The 12,920-nt window shown below is 44.7% G+C and overlaps 1 protein-coding gene across 3 annotated transcripts in view; it reads left to right on the top strand.

The window, feature by feature from the left end:
* smg1 (SMG1 nonsense mediated mRNA decay associated PI3K related kinase) overlaps positions 1 to 12,920 on the top strand; it is a 61,020-nt gene that overhangs the window by 40,997 nt on the left and 7,103 nt on the right. For all 3 annotated transcript variants that reach the window (XM_031292523.2, XM_031292522.2, XM_031292524.2), the window contains exons 44-58: positions 121 to 230; positions 445 to 663; positions 2,005 to 2,198; positions 2,360 to 2,532; positions 3,200 to 3,479; positions 4,062 to 4,334; positions 5,131 to 5,365; positions 5,492 to 5,703; positions 5,847 to 6,003; positions 7,182 to 7,371; positions 7,860 to 8,140; positions 9,399 to 9,608; positions 10,192 to 10,329; positions 11,904 to 12,056; positions 12,197 to 12,376. In XM_031292523.2, coding sequence (XP_031148383.2) covers positions 121 to 230; positions 445 to 663; positions 2,005 to 2,198; positions 2,360 to 2,532; positions 3,200 to 3,479; positions 4,062 to 4,334; positions 5,131 to 5,365; positions 5,492 to 5,703; positions 5,847 to 6,003; positions 7,182 to 7,371; positions 7,860 to 8,140; positions 9,399 to 9,608; positions 10,192 to 10,329; positions 11,904 to 12,056; positions 12,197 to 12,376 — 3,005 coding nt within the window. The remainder of the gene's footprint in view (positions 1 to 120; positions 231 to 444; positions 664 to 2,004; positions 2,199 to 2,359; positions 2,533 to 3,199; positions 3,480 to 4,061; positions 4,335 to 5,130; positions 5,366 to 5,491; positions 5,704 to 5,846; positions 6,004 to 7,181; positions 7,372 to 7,859; positions 8,141 to 9,398; positions 9,609 to 10,191; positions 10,330 to 11,903; positions 12,057 to 12,196; positions 12,377 to 12,920) is intronic.

Raw genomic sequence — 12,920 nt, 5'->3', positions numbered from 1 at the left:
TCTCATTTGTTTCTGCTGATTATATGAACGTGTCCAATTTACAGAGAAAAGAAGTTAGAGACAGTAGGTTTAATATATCTATTGATATGCTCTGGTTTTCCTTGTTGTACGCGTCACTAGGAAAGAGCCTGCGAGTGCCGGAGAAGGTCCCATTCAGGATGACCCACAACATAGAGACGGCTCTGGGAGTCACTGGGGTGGAGGGCATCTTCAGGCTGTCCTGTGAACAGGTTACTGTCATATCACACACTACTTGGCCCCCCGTCTCACTCTACTGGACCCCCGTAGTGTGTATATACTTACAATTCAGGACTGTTCAAGGCTTAACCTTAAGGCAGATAGTGTGCAGGACCTTGTCTTAATCTCTAATAAAAGTGTTGTCCGTGTCTTGCAGATAGTTGCTGCTCTGCTAGAGAAGTGCTGACGTTAGATGTGTCATTTCAGGTGGTTCAGATGATGCGTCGGGGCAGAGAGACCCTACTGACCCTGCTGGAGGCCTTCGTCTATGATCCCCTGGTGGACTGGACTGCTGGGGGGGAGGTGGGCTTCGCCGGTGCCGTGTATGGAGGGGGAGGCCAACAAGCTGACAGCAAGCAGAGCAAGAGAGAGATGGAGAGAGACATCACACGCTCTCTCTTCTCCTCCAGGGTGGCTGAGATTAAGGTGAGCTCATGACAGGAGCAGGCTGCTAACGCTCCCAAAATAGCTAGCTGTTAGCAAATGAGGCGTTAATTCGAGCATTGCTATGGGACGCAACTATGTCATGGCAGGTGTGTTGCTCAGGACCCACGGAAGCAGCGTCCAGTGTGAAGTTGTTTGCCGAGCGGTTCTGGAGGAAGACGCAAGCAGCGATACCACAGTCCAAGCAACGGGCATCGCACTAGTTCCATTAAAGTAGTGAACACGTTTTCAAGAAATGTTTTAGTTCTCTCCAATTGCCTAAATGATGATTCAGAGGTTTCATCAGTCAGTCTGACTTGGATAATATTTAGGAGGTGACAATGAATGCTCACTTTTTCTATGTCATAGCATTAATGGGGGCAAGAAGGCAGCAAGCAAAAAATGGTATCGGATAGGGCTGAACGATTTTTGAAAATAATCTAATAGCGATTATTTTTTTAAGCTCTTAGTCTTCTGTATTATTCAACAAAGAATAATAATATAATAATTTATAGTATGAACACACAATTACACACTAGACAGTTAAATAAGTAAAAATATAGTATATATCTATATACACACACACACACCAGTGTAATTTTTTACAGTGCACAGAGAGGAGCTGCCTCCAGCCCCTCCCCCTCGTGAAGTTGCGTGCTGCCGTGTGCACTTGTTCAGAGAGGTTATCGTTACGTTAGCTAGTTGCTGGTGTTCTTGCCGTGGGATTAACTGGACTAATAAAACTGTTGAAACACCGCGGCCACGCTGCTGTGAAAGCTCCCCGAACGTCATTTAACAGTCTGACTGTTACCCTTCTCAGTGGCAGCTCCTCCACTCCATATATTTATAATGGCGCTAACCGCTAACCGGAGTTAATCGTTGCCAACCGAGCCTTGAGTTCTGTGTGCCTGTATCCATTAACTGCATGTATAGACTCAAGCCCGAATAAAACCCTTCATTTTATTAAAATGGCTGTAAAAGTTTTAAACTACAACTCAGAGTTGTTTGAATGACAGAAATCAGCTCAAGGTACGGCGTAGCGTTAGCATGCTAGTTGATGCTTTCTCTGCGGAGTGCAGACTGATTTGCTCTCGCGAGTCATGTGACCAAATCGCAGCCTTTGCGATTAGGAAATCGCGTTTTAACATATCGCGATATTATCGCAAATGCAATTAATCGTTCAGCCCTAGTATCAGACCATCTCTAGTTATGATTAAACCCGGGGAAATTAAACTTCCAGCTACTTTGACAACAGGGGGAAACAAGATGTATTAAAGTACTGCACACAAATGATCCAGAAGCAAAGCATTTGAGGATCGAGTGTGATTGGTTGGTTGTGTGCAGGTGAACTGGTTCAAGAATCGTGATGAGATGCTGGCAGTGCTGCCACAAGTGGAAGAGGCTGTGGAGGAGTACTTGGTCTTGCAGGAGCTGCTCTGCCAGGGGGAGAAACTACAAGCCAAACTTCAAGAGGAGATGGCTTTCGTGGAGGAGGCAGAGAACCATCCCAACAATCTTATCCTCACCCTGGAGCAAAGGTCTAAGACAGCACAATAATAATTTATTCCGAAATGAATGAATGAGATTTTCTCTTTATATACAGGGAGCAGCCAGGCGGATGGCTAATATAGATACTGCATGCAACAACAAGTAGCATCACATTCTGAAAGCTTATTTATCCTTCTCCTTCTCATCACAGGTACTCTGAACACACCCAGCTGCAGTCGCGGCAGAGGACTGTGCAGGAGGCCATTCAGAGCAAGCTGGCTGACCTGGACCAGTGGATCTCCCAGTACCAGGCAGCATTCTCCAACCTGGAGGCCACCCAGCTGGCCAGCTTGCTGCAGGACATCAGCAGCCCCATAGATCTTGGTTAGTCCTAGGGCTGCAACTAACGATTATTTTCTCGATTAATCGATTAGTTGTTTGATCTATAAAAATGTCAAAACATGGTGAAAAATGTGGATCAGTGTTTCCCAAAGCCTAAGATGGCGACCTCAAATGTTTTGTTTTGTCCAAAACTCAAAGATATTCAGTTGTCACAAAGGAGAGAAGAAACTAGAAGATATTCACATTTAACAAGCTGGAATCAGAGAAATCTTATTTTTTTTTAATAAAAAAATGACAACCGATTAATCGATTATCAAAATAGTTGCCGATTAATTTAATAGTTGACAACTAATCGATTCATCGTTGCACCTCTAGTCCCACTGGAAATGATGAAATCAGGGTGAATGGATGAACTGGTCAAAAATAAGCCATTTTTAAAGTAAATTTTTGTGAACATGTCTTGGGTTTCATACATTACACTGCCACCCCAGTCTTAGCCACGTTTTTTAATACAATGTATTTAATTAGCTAGTTACCATAGATTATAAAATTGAGTAGTCGTTACGACTAGCAAGTCGCTATATAAATGCAGTCCATTTACATTACACAATAAATAAATGACGTTGGTAAAAATGTATTGTTGAAATGCCACATGGATCATTTTCTCAATCTGTGCTACGTCATGTTCTTGGTTGTCCAACTCTCCCAGGTCCTCCTAGCTATGTGCCAGCTACAGCCTTCCTGCAGAATGCAGGCCAGGCCCACCTGATTAGCCAGTGTGAGAGCCTGGAGGCGGAGGTGAGCTCCTTGCTGCAGCAGCGCCGTGGGGCCCTTCGCAGCTGCCTAGAGCAGCTGCACAGCTATGCTACAGTGGCTTTGCTCTACCCACGGGCTACTCTGCTGCTCCATCGGGCCCACCAGTGGAAGGCCTGGTTGGAGGAACTGCTAAGAGACATGACAGTGGAGCACTGCCAGCACATCTACAGACAGTAAGGAACTGCAGCAAGCTTTCTTTCTTTTCTTTTTCTTTTTTCATTACAATGGCGAAAAACATTTTATCATATATGTTGATTGTGGCAAGCTGTTATGATTACATGCATTGTTATAATTTAAGTATAATCCATCCTAACCTGATATTTTGACTGAATTTCTATTTTATTTTACTTCATTAATTTAAGGTGGCGTACCTTAGAGAACCATACATTTAATAAAAATAATCAGCATAATTTAAAAAGCCACCGTACACACATTATAATGCTGTACATGCTCTGTAAATAAATAATGCAGCGATTAAAATAAAAGCTAATAAATAAACGGTTAATGTCAGCGGCCACTGAATTAACAAACTATGCTATGTATTGATGCACACCAGCGCGGCTCTGTCATCGTCAGCACTAATTGTTGTTTGGGATCCGGGGGAGGGGGCGAGTCAGGTGGTCTGCAGGTTGGACTGGGCAGGAGAACTTTAGCAGGCAGTGCCTATTCAGGATAATCCACAGACCAGAATGTCTATCAGTACGTTTATGTTGTTGCACTCTGCTGTAATTTATCCTGCCCCCTTCCCTTTTCAGATATGAGGTGCTGTTTGCACCCCAGCCTCCGGCTGCCTCCTGCCAGTTCTTGTCCAGTGTGGAGTTGACTTTGCAGCACCAAGTGGCTGACACCAACGAGCGGGTGATGCACCAAGCAGAGCGACTAAAGGCCGAGGGCACAACTGCCGCAGCCTGTGAGGAGCAGTTGCAGGAGATTGAGCACTGCATTACGGTCTTCCTTCGGGAGAATGGAGAGCCGGGCTCCCTCAGCCTGGCTGGAATTATCACTTCTGCCCTCTGCACACTCTGCAGGTTAAACACATGCCTTATTATTCCACTTTTTGCTGTGCTGTTTCCCCACTCAAACTAATGGGAAATGGAGTTTGTGTATAATATCTATAAGTGGCTACTTTGCCACTATAAACATATTTATTTATCTTCCAGGCTGTGTTTCTGAAACCTTCAAATACCATAACAGGGTTCAACAATAAAGGTTGCCCGATGGCCCGGGGCAAGTGAAAAGCCACATCGGGCAAGTAAATATAACAACCCACTTGCCCGTTCAGTCAATTTTTTTCCGGTCATCATCGTATCATAAATTACATTATAGTTTTCTTGCCCCCCCTTCCCTTTGCCCATGTCGGACAATGCTTGTTGAATGATTTGATTTCGATGTGCTGTTGGCCAATCAAGAATTAAGTTGGCGCTAGTGACGCAGGACTGTCTTGCTAGAAGAAGAAGAAGATGATGATGATGGCTGTGTACGAGCTGAAACAAAACATGTTGCAAAGTTTGCCACAAGTTTGAGTCCAAGGCAGATAAAAGTGGAACGTCTTCGTTCAGAAAACAAATGCTAGAGTGCCATGATGAAAGCAAGCAGCATCTCAAATATAACAATTTACTTGAGACTTTTTTTGATAACAACCAATACAAAAATGATTTGTATAGGGGCCAGTTAAAATGGACTTAGAACCTTAACGTTGAACCCTGCATAAGTACATCAAATCCAACTTATTCTCTTAGAAATGTGGTGCTTCTAGAGAATGGAACTGAAAGATTGAAGTTGCAGGTGAACAGAAGGGAGTCACTGAGTGTTTGTTTTTTCCAGGCGGAACCTGGTGATGGAGGGAGCAGCAGCCAGTGCTGGAGAGCAGCTGGTAGACCTGATATCTAGGGACGGGGCGTGGTTCCTGGAGGAGCTCTGCAGCATGATTGGAAATGTCAGTGCCCTGGCAACACTGCTCCAACGCTGCCCACTCCTGCCCCACGACCTGGATTTGCCTGCAACCTCAGCTACCACCCAGGCTGTGTACCTGGCCAACGCTGTGTACACCTGCTTGCAGGTAGGTGCACCCTCAAAACACAGTGAAAACAACCAGTTGAAACTAGAAGCAACCCATTTTCTGTCATGTTCACCTGGGGGGAAAAAAGGAGTTTCTGACACTGCTGTGTCTCCTTGTCCACTGTAGGAACTGAACACCAACTTCCGTCAGATCATCTTTCCAGAGGCTCTGCGCTGTATGGTGAAAGGAGAGCCCACCCTGGAGTCCATGTTGGCAGAGCTGGAGCAGCTAGTGGAGCAGAGCTCTGATGGTCTTGGCCTGCAGGGTTTGGTCGACAGTCTGCAGGCCACCACAGGCCTAGACCATGATGGGCAAAACCACTGCCTCCACATCACCAGGTAAGTAGTTGCTATGGTTGTGCATTGAATTGTACTTGTCACGAATTTGGCCAGATACAGCATTGGCATAACTGATTGAAAACCTGCAAATGCTCAAAATCCAAAGCATGTCTGATGTACGAAAAACATCTTTTTGTGCTCAGGATGCTGCGCGCTCAGTACTCTGAGCTGATCCAGCCTCGCAGCATGGATGGACCAGGCCAGGACACACCAAAGATGTCTGCGGGTCAAATGTTATTGGTGGCCTTTGACGGCATGTTCACCCAGCTAGAGACTGCCTTTGGACAGCTCACAGACAAGGTAGAACCCAAGAGTCCTTCAGGTGTAATTAATGTAATAATAGGCCAGTTATAATGTGTGTATATATAATGTATGTTGCATCCTCTTGCATCCAATCTAGATTTTTATTAGGGCTGCTATTCGATAATAAATGGTTAAACGTGACTAATCGTCAATTAAACACACATTTTTTATCTTTTCAAAATACTCTTATCAACATGGGAGTGAACAAATAAGCCGGCTTCATGCAAATGTATGTCATGTATTTATAATTGGAAATTGTCTCTGGGAGCAAGTGCAGCGTGTCAGCATGCATCGGCGTCAAATGCGTGTGTTGAGGGCAGAGAGAAACTGACTGTATGAAATTCATTTACAGGTCCCATAAACGGTATGAAGTGAATTGTGTAAACGTTTTTAAACATGTGATCTGTTTTCACCCCGCCCCTCAAAGAATTGGAATTAAGAATAGCTAAGAACCGGAATCAAGGGGCGCCTGGGTAGCTCACCTGGTGGAGCGTGCGCCCCATGTGCGGGGGCTCAGTCTTTGTCGCAGCGTCCCAGGGTTCGACTCCGCCCTGCGGCCCTTTGCTGCGTGTCGTTCCCCCTCTCTCTCCCCTTTCACATCTTCAGCTGTCCTATATAATGAAGGCCTAAAAATGCCCAAAAAATTTTAAAAAAAGAACCGGAATCGATAAGCAGAATCAGAATCGTTAAAATCTAAACGGTACCCAACCCTACTCATGAGACCCTGAGCTCATCACACAGATGCATCAAATTGCCATTTAAAAGCTGTTGGTAACTTAAAGCCAATGTCTGTGTCACACTTTGTCTATTTATAGCTTTTCAAGAACTATAGACATATTTAATGTTATTTAATCATTCTGTGAAATGAGATTTCCACAGACTACAGATAGTGGGCCTGTAATTGAACTTAGTACAGAGGAGATGTGGCAAAAACTCCTGCTGCTGCAGGGTGGTCATAGTCCTAAACAGGTCCACTCCACGCAGACCTCTAGCAAAGGAAGACCGTAGTTTTGTCCAGTAGTACACATTTAGCAATTGTACATTACTCTGCTTCTCTTTGAGCCATCAGTCTGCCTCATTTCTGTCTGCATCTTTCCCGGTTGAATATTTGTGGTTACCAATATTAAAAAGCAACTCTCTCACCCCATTTTTCTCTTCCCCCTCATTCTCCTCAGCTGAGTTCTCTGGAGGTGCCATTGGCCTGGAGGAAGGTGGATGTTCTGAGGGAGTCTCGGACTGCACAGCTCCACTTCTTTGACAGCCTGAATCAGCGGCAGCTCATGGAAGAGGTATTCTTCCTCAAGAGACTGCAAACCATCAGGGATTTCTTCAGGCTGTGTGCCTCCTTTGCTCAGACTCTGTCTGGTAAGAGTTCTTCACTGCATGAATAATGTAAAAGGAATATCCGCTACCTGGGCTTAGCTTTTTAAAGGGTTGCCTAGATCAGATGTGATTCAACAAGCCATTCAGATTTGGCTGCCCTTCCTATGTCACATGCAGGCTGAATATACCACCCCTCATCTGAGTATCTCCACCTACAGCTTGACATCTAGCTTAAAGAGTAAGGTGCTAAAACTGAGTGTTTCAGACTGAGGGTGAATACAGCTCTATTTAGACAGAGTATGGGGAAAATAAAGTTTTTTTTTTTTTTTTGTTTTTTTTTTAATATTAAAGCATGTAAATGTGTTCTAGAAACCCATAATACAACTATAAACATGAAAATGAGCATATGTCTCCTTAGGAATTCCAGTCATGTCAATGGTTGTTACAGCACACACATGGTCTATAAACATCAGGGTTGGAACTTTTAAGCCTGCTGTCTGACTAGTGTCTGGCAAATCTTGTGTGTTCAGGTACCTGTCCCCCAGGTGAGGACCTGTTGCCTACAAACGGACCAGTTGGTTTGGGGAAGCCGCTGTACCGGCGGCCAAGTGCAACAGGGTCAGGTGTGGCAGTGGTCAGTGAGGAACAGATGACCCGCCCCATCAAGGCCTTCACCGCCGAGTTTGTTCGGCAGATGCTCATGGGTCTGCCCAGCCAAGCACTCGGTCTGGCCCTCTGCAGCACCGTGTCTGCCCTCGGCCTAGACGTTGTCGCTCAGGTGGAAGCGAAAGACTTTGGTGCAGACGGCAAGGTAAGACGTGTGTGAGGGTGTTGTACATTTCCTTGTGCCAAGGAGATTTTGGTGAGAAGTAGGGCTGGGGTTTTGAGGTTATGGAGGAGGGTATGCTCTATGAAAGTAACCCCCAGCGATTGCCCGGCCAATTAGAATTTGGTTGTACAATCGCTGGGGTTACGTTCATAAGGCCGCATACAGAATACCTGCGGAAGTAAAAGTGTTGTTTGTAGCTTTGTGTTAATGAGGTGCTCCCGTTGCACAGCATTAAAAAGCTAGCGGCCTCAGGAGAAGACTCTGATGGACACAACGCTACCAGGTTGAGTGCACTCAGTGCTCTATGGACGATTTAGTTGATCCAGAGATAACGTGCAGATGTTTTTTCCCCATTATGTAGCAAGAGTAGGTTGAATTTCAGTTGATCAAGATTTTCTTTGGTTGAATACAGCCATCCTGAGAAAGTTGTGGCTGTATTTTGTTATACCCCCTTAAACTCTGATTTAGAGTATGTAAATAATCTCATAACGTTAAGATAGATGCCATGTAGTCAATTGTAATGTTTTGAAATGTTAGTTGTTATTCTGACATTACAGAGCCATAGACTGTAAGTATATTGTATGTAGCATCAGTGACGTCACTCATTGGTTTGTGGACAGGAAGCCAGGAGTTTGCATTTTGGCCATCGCCATCTTGGTGTTTTGGAGCCAGGAGGGACCATTTTTGTACAAAAGGGCAGAGCTGGTAGGATAACACGGCTAAGCCAGTGCCGTGTATGGTTTCAATGCCGATGCTCTAAGCTAAACGCTAGAGAGGGAAAGTCGCTGGTTTTCAACCCTTCTAACAGGAGTCGTCCAGCGGAGTTTTGCCGGCAGCTAAACGGGGACCTCCAGGCCCCAGCACCGTTAAGTTACCAGCTAATGCTTGCCCTAGCTAGGTGCTACTGAACAAGACATTAAGGACAGCACAAATGCATCCCTTTTCAAACAGCATAGAGTCTACAAATTAAGTGTATGCTTTGAAATTAAGGTTCTGGGTTATTGCATTTTATCCAATCATAATCCAGGATCGAATCCACTTACTTAATCTGAGTTATTTAAAACCTAGCGGTCAACTTTTGAAAGTTACAAAAAAACTAATACTCAAAAGATTCTGCTGAAATCTGTAAAGTAAGAGGGCGAGGAATGACAATGAATGTTCACAACCTGTAGCTACAACCTGAAAAAGAAAGGGAAGATATACTTTAACATGTTAAGCACTGTCTGTCCGGGCTCTGAAGGTGTCTCTGGATGAGCTTTGTAAAAAGGCAGTGGAGCAGGGCCTGGCGTCGGGCCGGGTCTCCCAGCTGCTGCTGAACAGAGCCACGGTGCTGGCCTCCTCTTATGACACGGCCTGGAAGAAGGTGGACCTGCTGAGGAGGTTGGACGCCAACCTGGAGGCCGCCAAGGCCAGCCTGCAGAGGGGCCAGCTGCACATTGCCATGTTTCAGGTACAGGCAGAATGTGTCTGGATGCTTCCAATAATCGTACACAAAATCTGTGATTCAAATGGCACCATAGATAAAGCGCTGACGGAACAATCCCACCTTTTTATGCATGTTTGTACCACCTGAAGGCTTATAATTTTTATTGATTTGATATTTTCAGATTTCAGAGATTTCAGAGTTCTTTATTGTCCCTCAGTGGGAAATTAGATTTGCAATTGGAGGTACAAAAAATAACTAAATGACACAATAAACAAGGCATAAAACATCTTAGCAGCACAAAACCAACAGATTGATTGGTCAATTTCATCAATTAAAAAGTGGACCGTATCAAATAAAATCTTTAAAAAATAAAATTTTTCCAGACTTGAGATTGTCTGGAAAAATGATTTCTAAAGGTGTCCATGATTTAAAAACTGCATTCAGGAGTTTTGCAAGTTAACAGCTTAATTTTTTTGCGCGTCAGCGGCTCATATTGACACTAAATAGGGGTCAGGCATGTAATAAAGGTTACGGACTAGAGAATGAACGTTGTCAGCGCTGGCTCTCCCAGGTATAAAGCAATGTGTTTTTGGGTCTCCCCTTTCAGTGGCAGCACGAGGATATTCTGGGCCCTAATAATCAGCCTCTGAGTGTCAGCATTGCTCCTCGCTCCGTCATCCTCAACAACATGAAGAAGAAGCTGTACAAGCTGAGTCAGGATGAGGGATCCATTGTCGCCATTCAGGTCAGCATCACGCCCCATACGCCATCCTGTGATTAATCTACTGTCACTAATCCATCAATCGAATGTCCTCACCCAGAGATGCTACCGTACTGGAGTTTCAGTTCAGGAAAATGACAGTTTTGATCAAGTTTTTTATTTGGGCTTTTTTTTAATTGTAACAAATGAAATGCTTACTTACATTGATGAACGATATAAGAAAGCACTGCAGTTAAAATTCTACACAGATCTTTTAAAGTGTTCATATTATGCTTGTTGGTTTTTTCCATTACTTTGTGTTATATACAGACCTGCCAACATGTACGCATTTTTCGTACTCCGCACGCATTTTGACCCTTAAGTACGCTTGTACGATTGCCTGCTCTCTAGGTACGCATTTTGTTCATGGATGTAGGATTTTGTTGCATCTTTCATTTCGCCGGTTTCCGTTTCTATGCAATCTATATGACGTTGATTCTGCCACTCAGCCACAGCGTGTAAGTGGAGTGAAAAGCTTTCGGCCAATCGGAGCGCTGCATTTTAACCCTCCGCCCACCTGCCCCTCCTAGCCAAATGCTTCGCACGTTTAATTCAATTCAGTGCCTCAAGCAAGCTAGGCTGGCCGGATAACTGTAGGCTTGTATCCCATGACTGAACCGCCTCAAAAAAAGGTTCGGAAACCAACAACGGAAACTTGACAGCTATCGGGAGAGATGGCCTTGAATCCACATGTTCAGGCTACCTCATCACGCGTTCTGCACCGTGTGCAAGACAGACATCGATATCAGTCACCAAGGAACAACAGGTAACAAACAGTCCCACATGCAAATACTCGGGTATGGTTAATACGAGTCGGGTATGGCTGCAGCCTGGAGACCTCCCGTCTCATGCCTCTCATGCCCGCTAACTTAACCGTGACTTCATTTAGAAAATAATTCACGATTTCGTAGGCTATTCTGAACATCTGAGTTTACCGTCGTATTCTGAACAGGTTGTACTCATAAAATGTCTTCAAGGTTGGCAGGTCTGTATATATCTTTTTTTGTGCATGTTATAGGTTTACAAAGTGAAAAAGCCCAAAGTCCACCCCAAAGGGACTTACCATCTCCAAAAGAAAACACTGTTCACAAACTGCTCCAAACAGCTCTATTGTAGTTCAGTCTTTACTTCCGTGACACATGCGTTTCATTTTGGCGTCACTTTGTAACACGTTATAATGCTCGCCTAGCTGCTAGCGTGGCACGCCCTCATACTCTGCTTCTGACTGGCTAGTAGTCCTTACCTAGCTTCTGCGCATGTGTGACTCCCATCAAAGATGGAACAGAAGTGAGATGTCTCACTCTGTAGCTAAAACAGAGAGCTCAACACACAGGGTGAGAAGAGGAGCTGCAGGAGCTCACTTATTTTAGTTTGTCAACTTATTTTAACTTTATTTTTACTACACACTGTCTGAAGCCATCGTCCCACTCCCACTAAGATGTTGGTGTGGGAAAATGGAAACTTTTTATTTATTGGTTTATATATTTATTGCCCCAAAAGCAGTTGGGATTTGTCTGAAGTAAGAAAGTTGTGTGTTCTTTGACTGTTGGTGTCCTCAGGAGAAGCTGGCTGCGCTGGAGGCTAGCATCGAGCAGCGCCTAAAGTGGGCTGGTGGTGCCAACCCGGCGCTGGCCCCCGTCCTGCAGGACTTTGAGATGACCATCAGGGAGAGACGCGCCATGGTGGCCAGAGAGAACCAGCGCACCAGCCAGGTAACACCACTGTCATGTTCATGATCCAGAGCCCAGTTGTAAAACTTGGGTAACTAGACTTTTTTTTTTTACCAGCCCCAGCACTCGACTGATGACCTATGTTAAGTAAAATGCCAAGTTTGCGTGCTGTTTTTATCCAGGTCACCTTCTTGTGCTCTACCATCCTGAACTTTGAAGGCCTGCGGACCCGATCCCCCGAGGCCCTCAACATGGACGCAGCGCTGTTTGAGCTGCTGAAGCGCTGCCAGCAAACCTGTTCCTATGCTGCCCAGTTTAGCAGCACAGTGTCTCCACTGGAGCTCCAACTCCTGCACAGACTGGTGGGTTTGACCTCTGACCTCTACACAGTCCATGGTCCTGTCAAAAATATGAGGCGGAAACTGCATAACAAAGTAACATGTTTAAAAAGTAACATTTCATAAAATGAATTAGGTTATTCATAAAAATCCTTTGTCTCTGAATGATCCATTCATTTTAATGTCATGCTCTGCTTCCTACTGAAGTTCCTAAAATGCTTTAAAAGCAAAAGCGAAACTCTTGAAAGCATTAGCATATCACATCAAGTTTCCCGATCAGGTCTGTTTTTAAAGGGGCCCTGTGGAGTTTTCTTGTCGACATAAGTAATGTTTACTTTGCGTTTCTCACCAAAACACACATTGTGTATCCTTGAGATCTAACAACCACTTTGAATACATTTCCCTCCTTATACAACATTTGCAAGTATTTTAAATCCTACATTGGCTCCTTCTCATGTCGCTTAAATTGCCTCCTCGACTCCCTCACTTGCCTCCCTCCCTTCCTTCCTTCCATGGGAGGAGAGAGGAACCGAGGAAATGTGTTTTAGAGGGATGAGACGTCCTTTCC

The sequence above is a fragment of the Sander lucioperca genome, chromosome 2 (assembly GCF_008315115.2).
Source record: "Sander lucioperca isolate FBNREF2018 chromosome 2, SLUC_FBN_1.2, whole genome shotgun sequence".
In the NCBI taxonomy this organism is placed as follows: domain Eukaryota; kingdom Metazoa; phylum Chordata; class Actinopteri; order Perciformes; family Percidae; genus Sander; species Sander lucioperca.
This window is presented reverse-complemented; position numbering and strand designations above follow the sequence as displayed.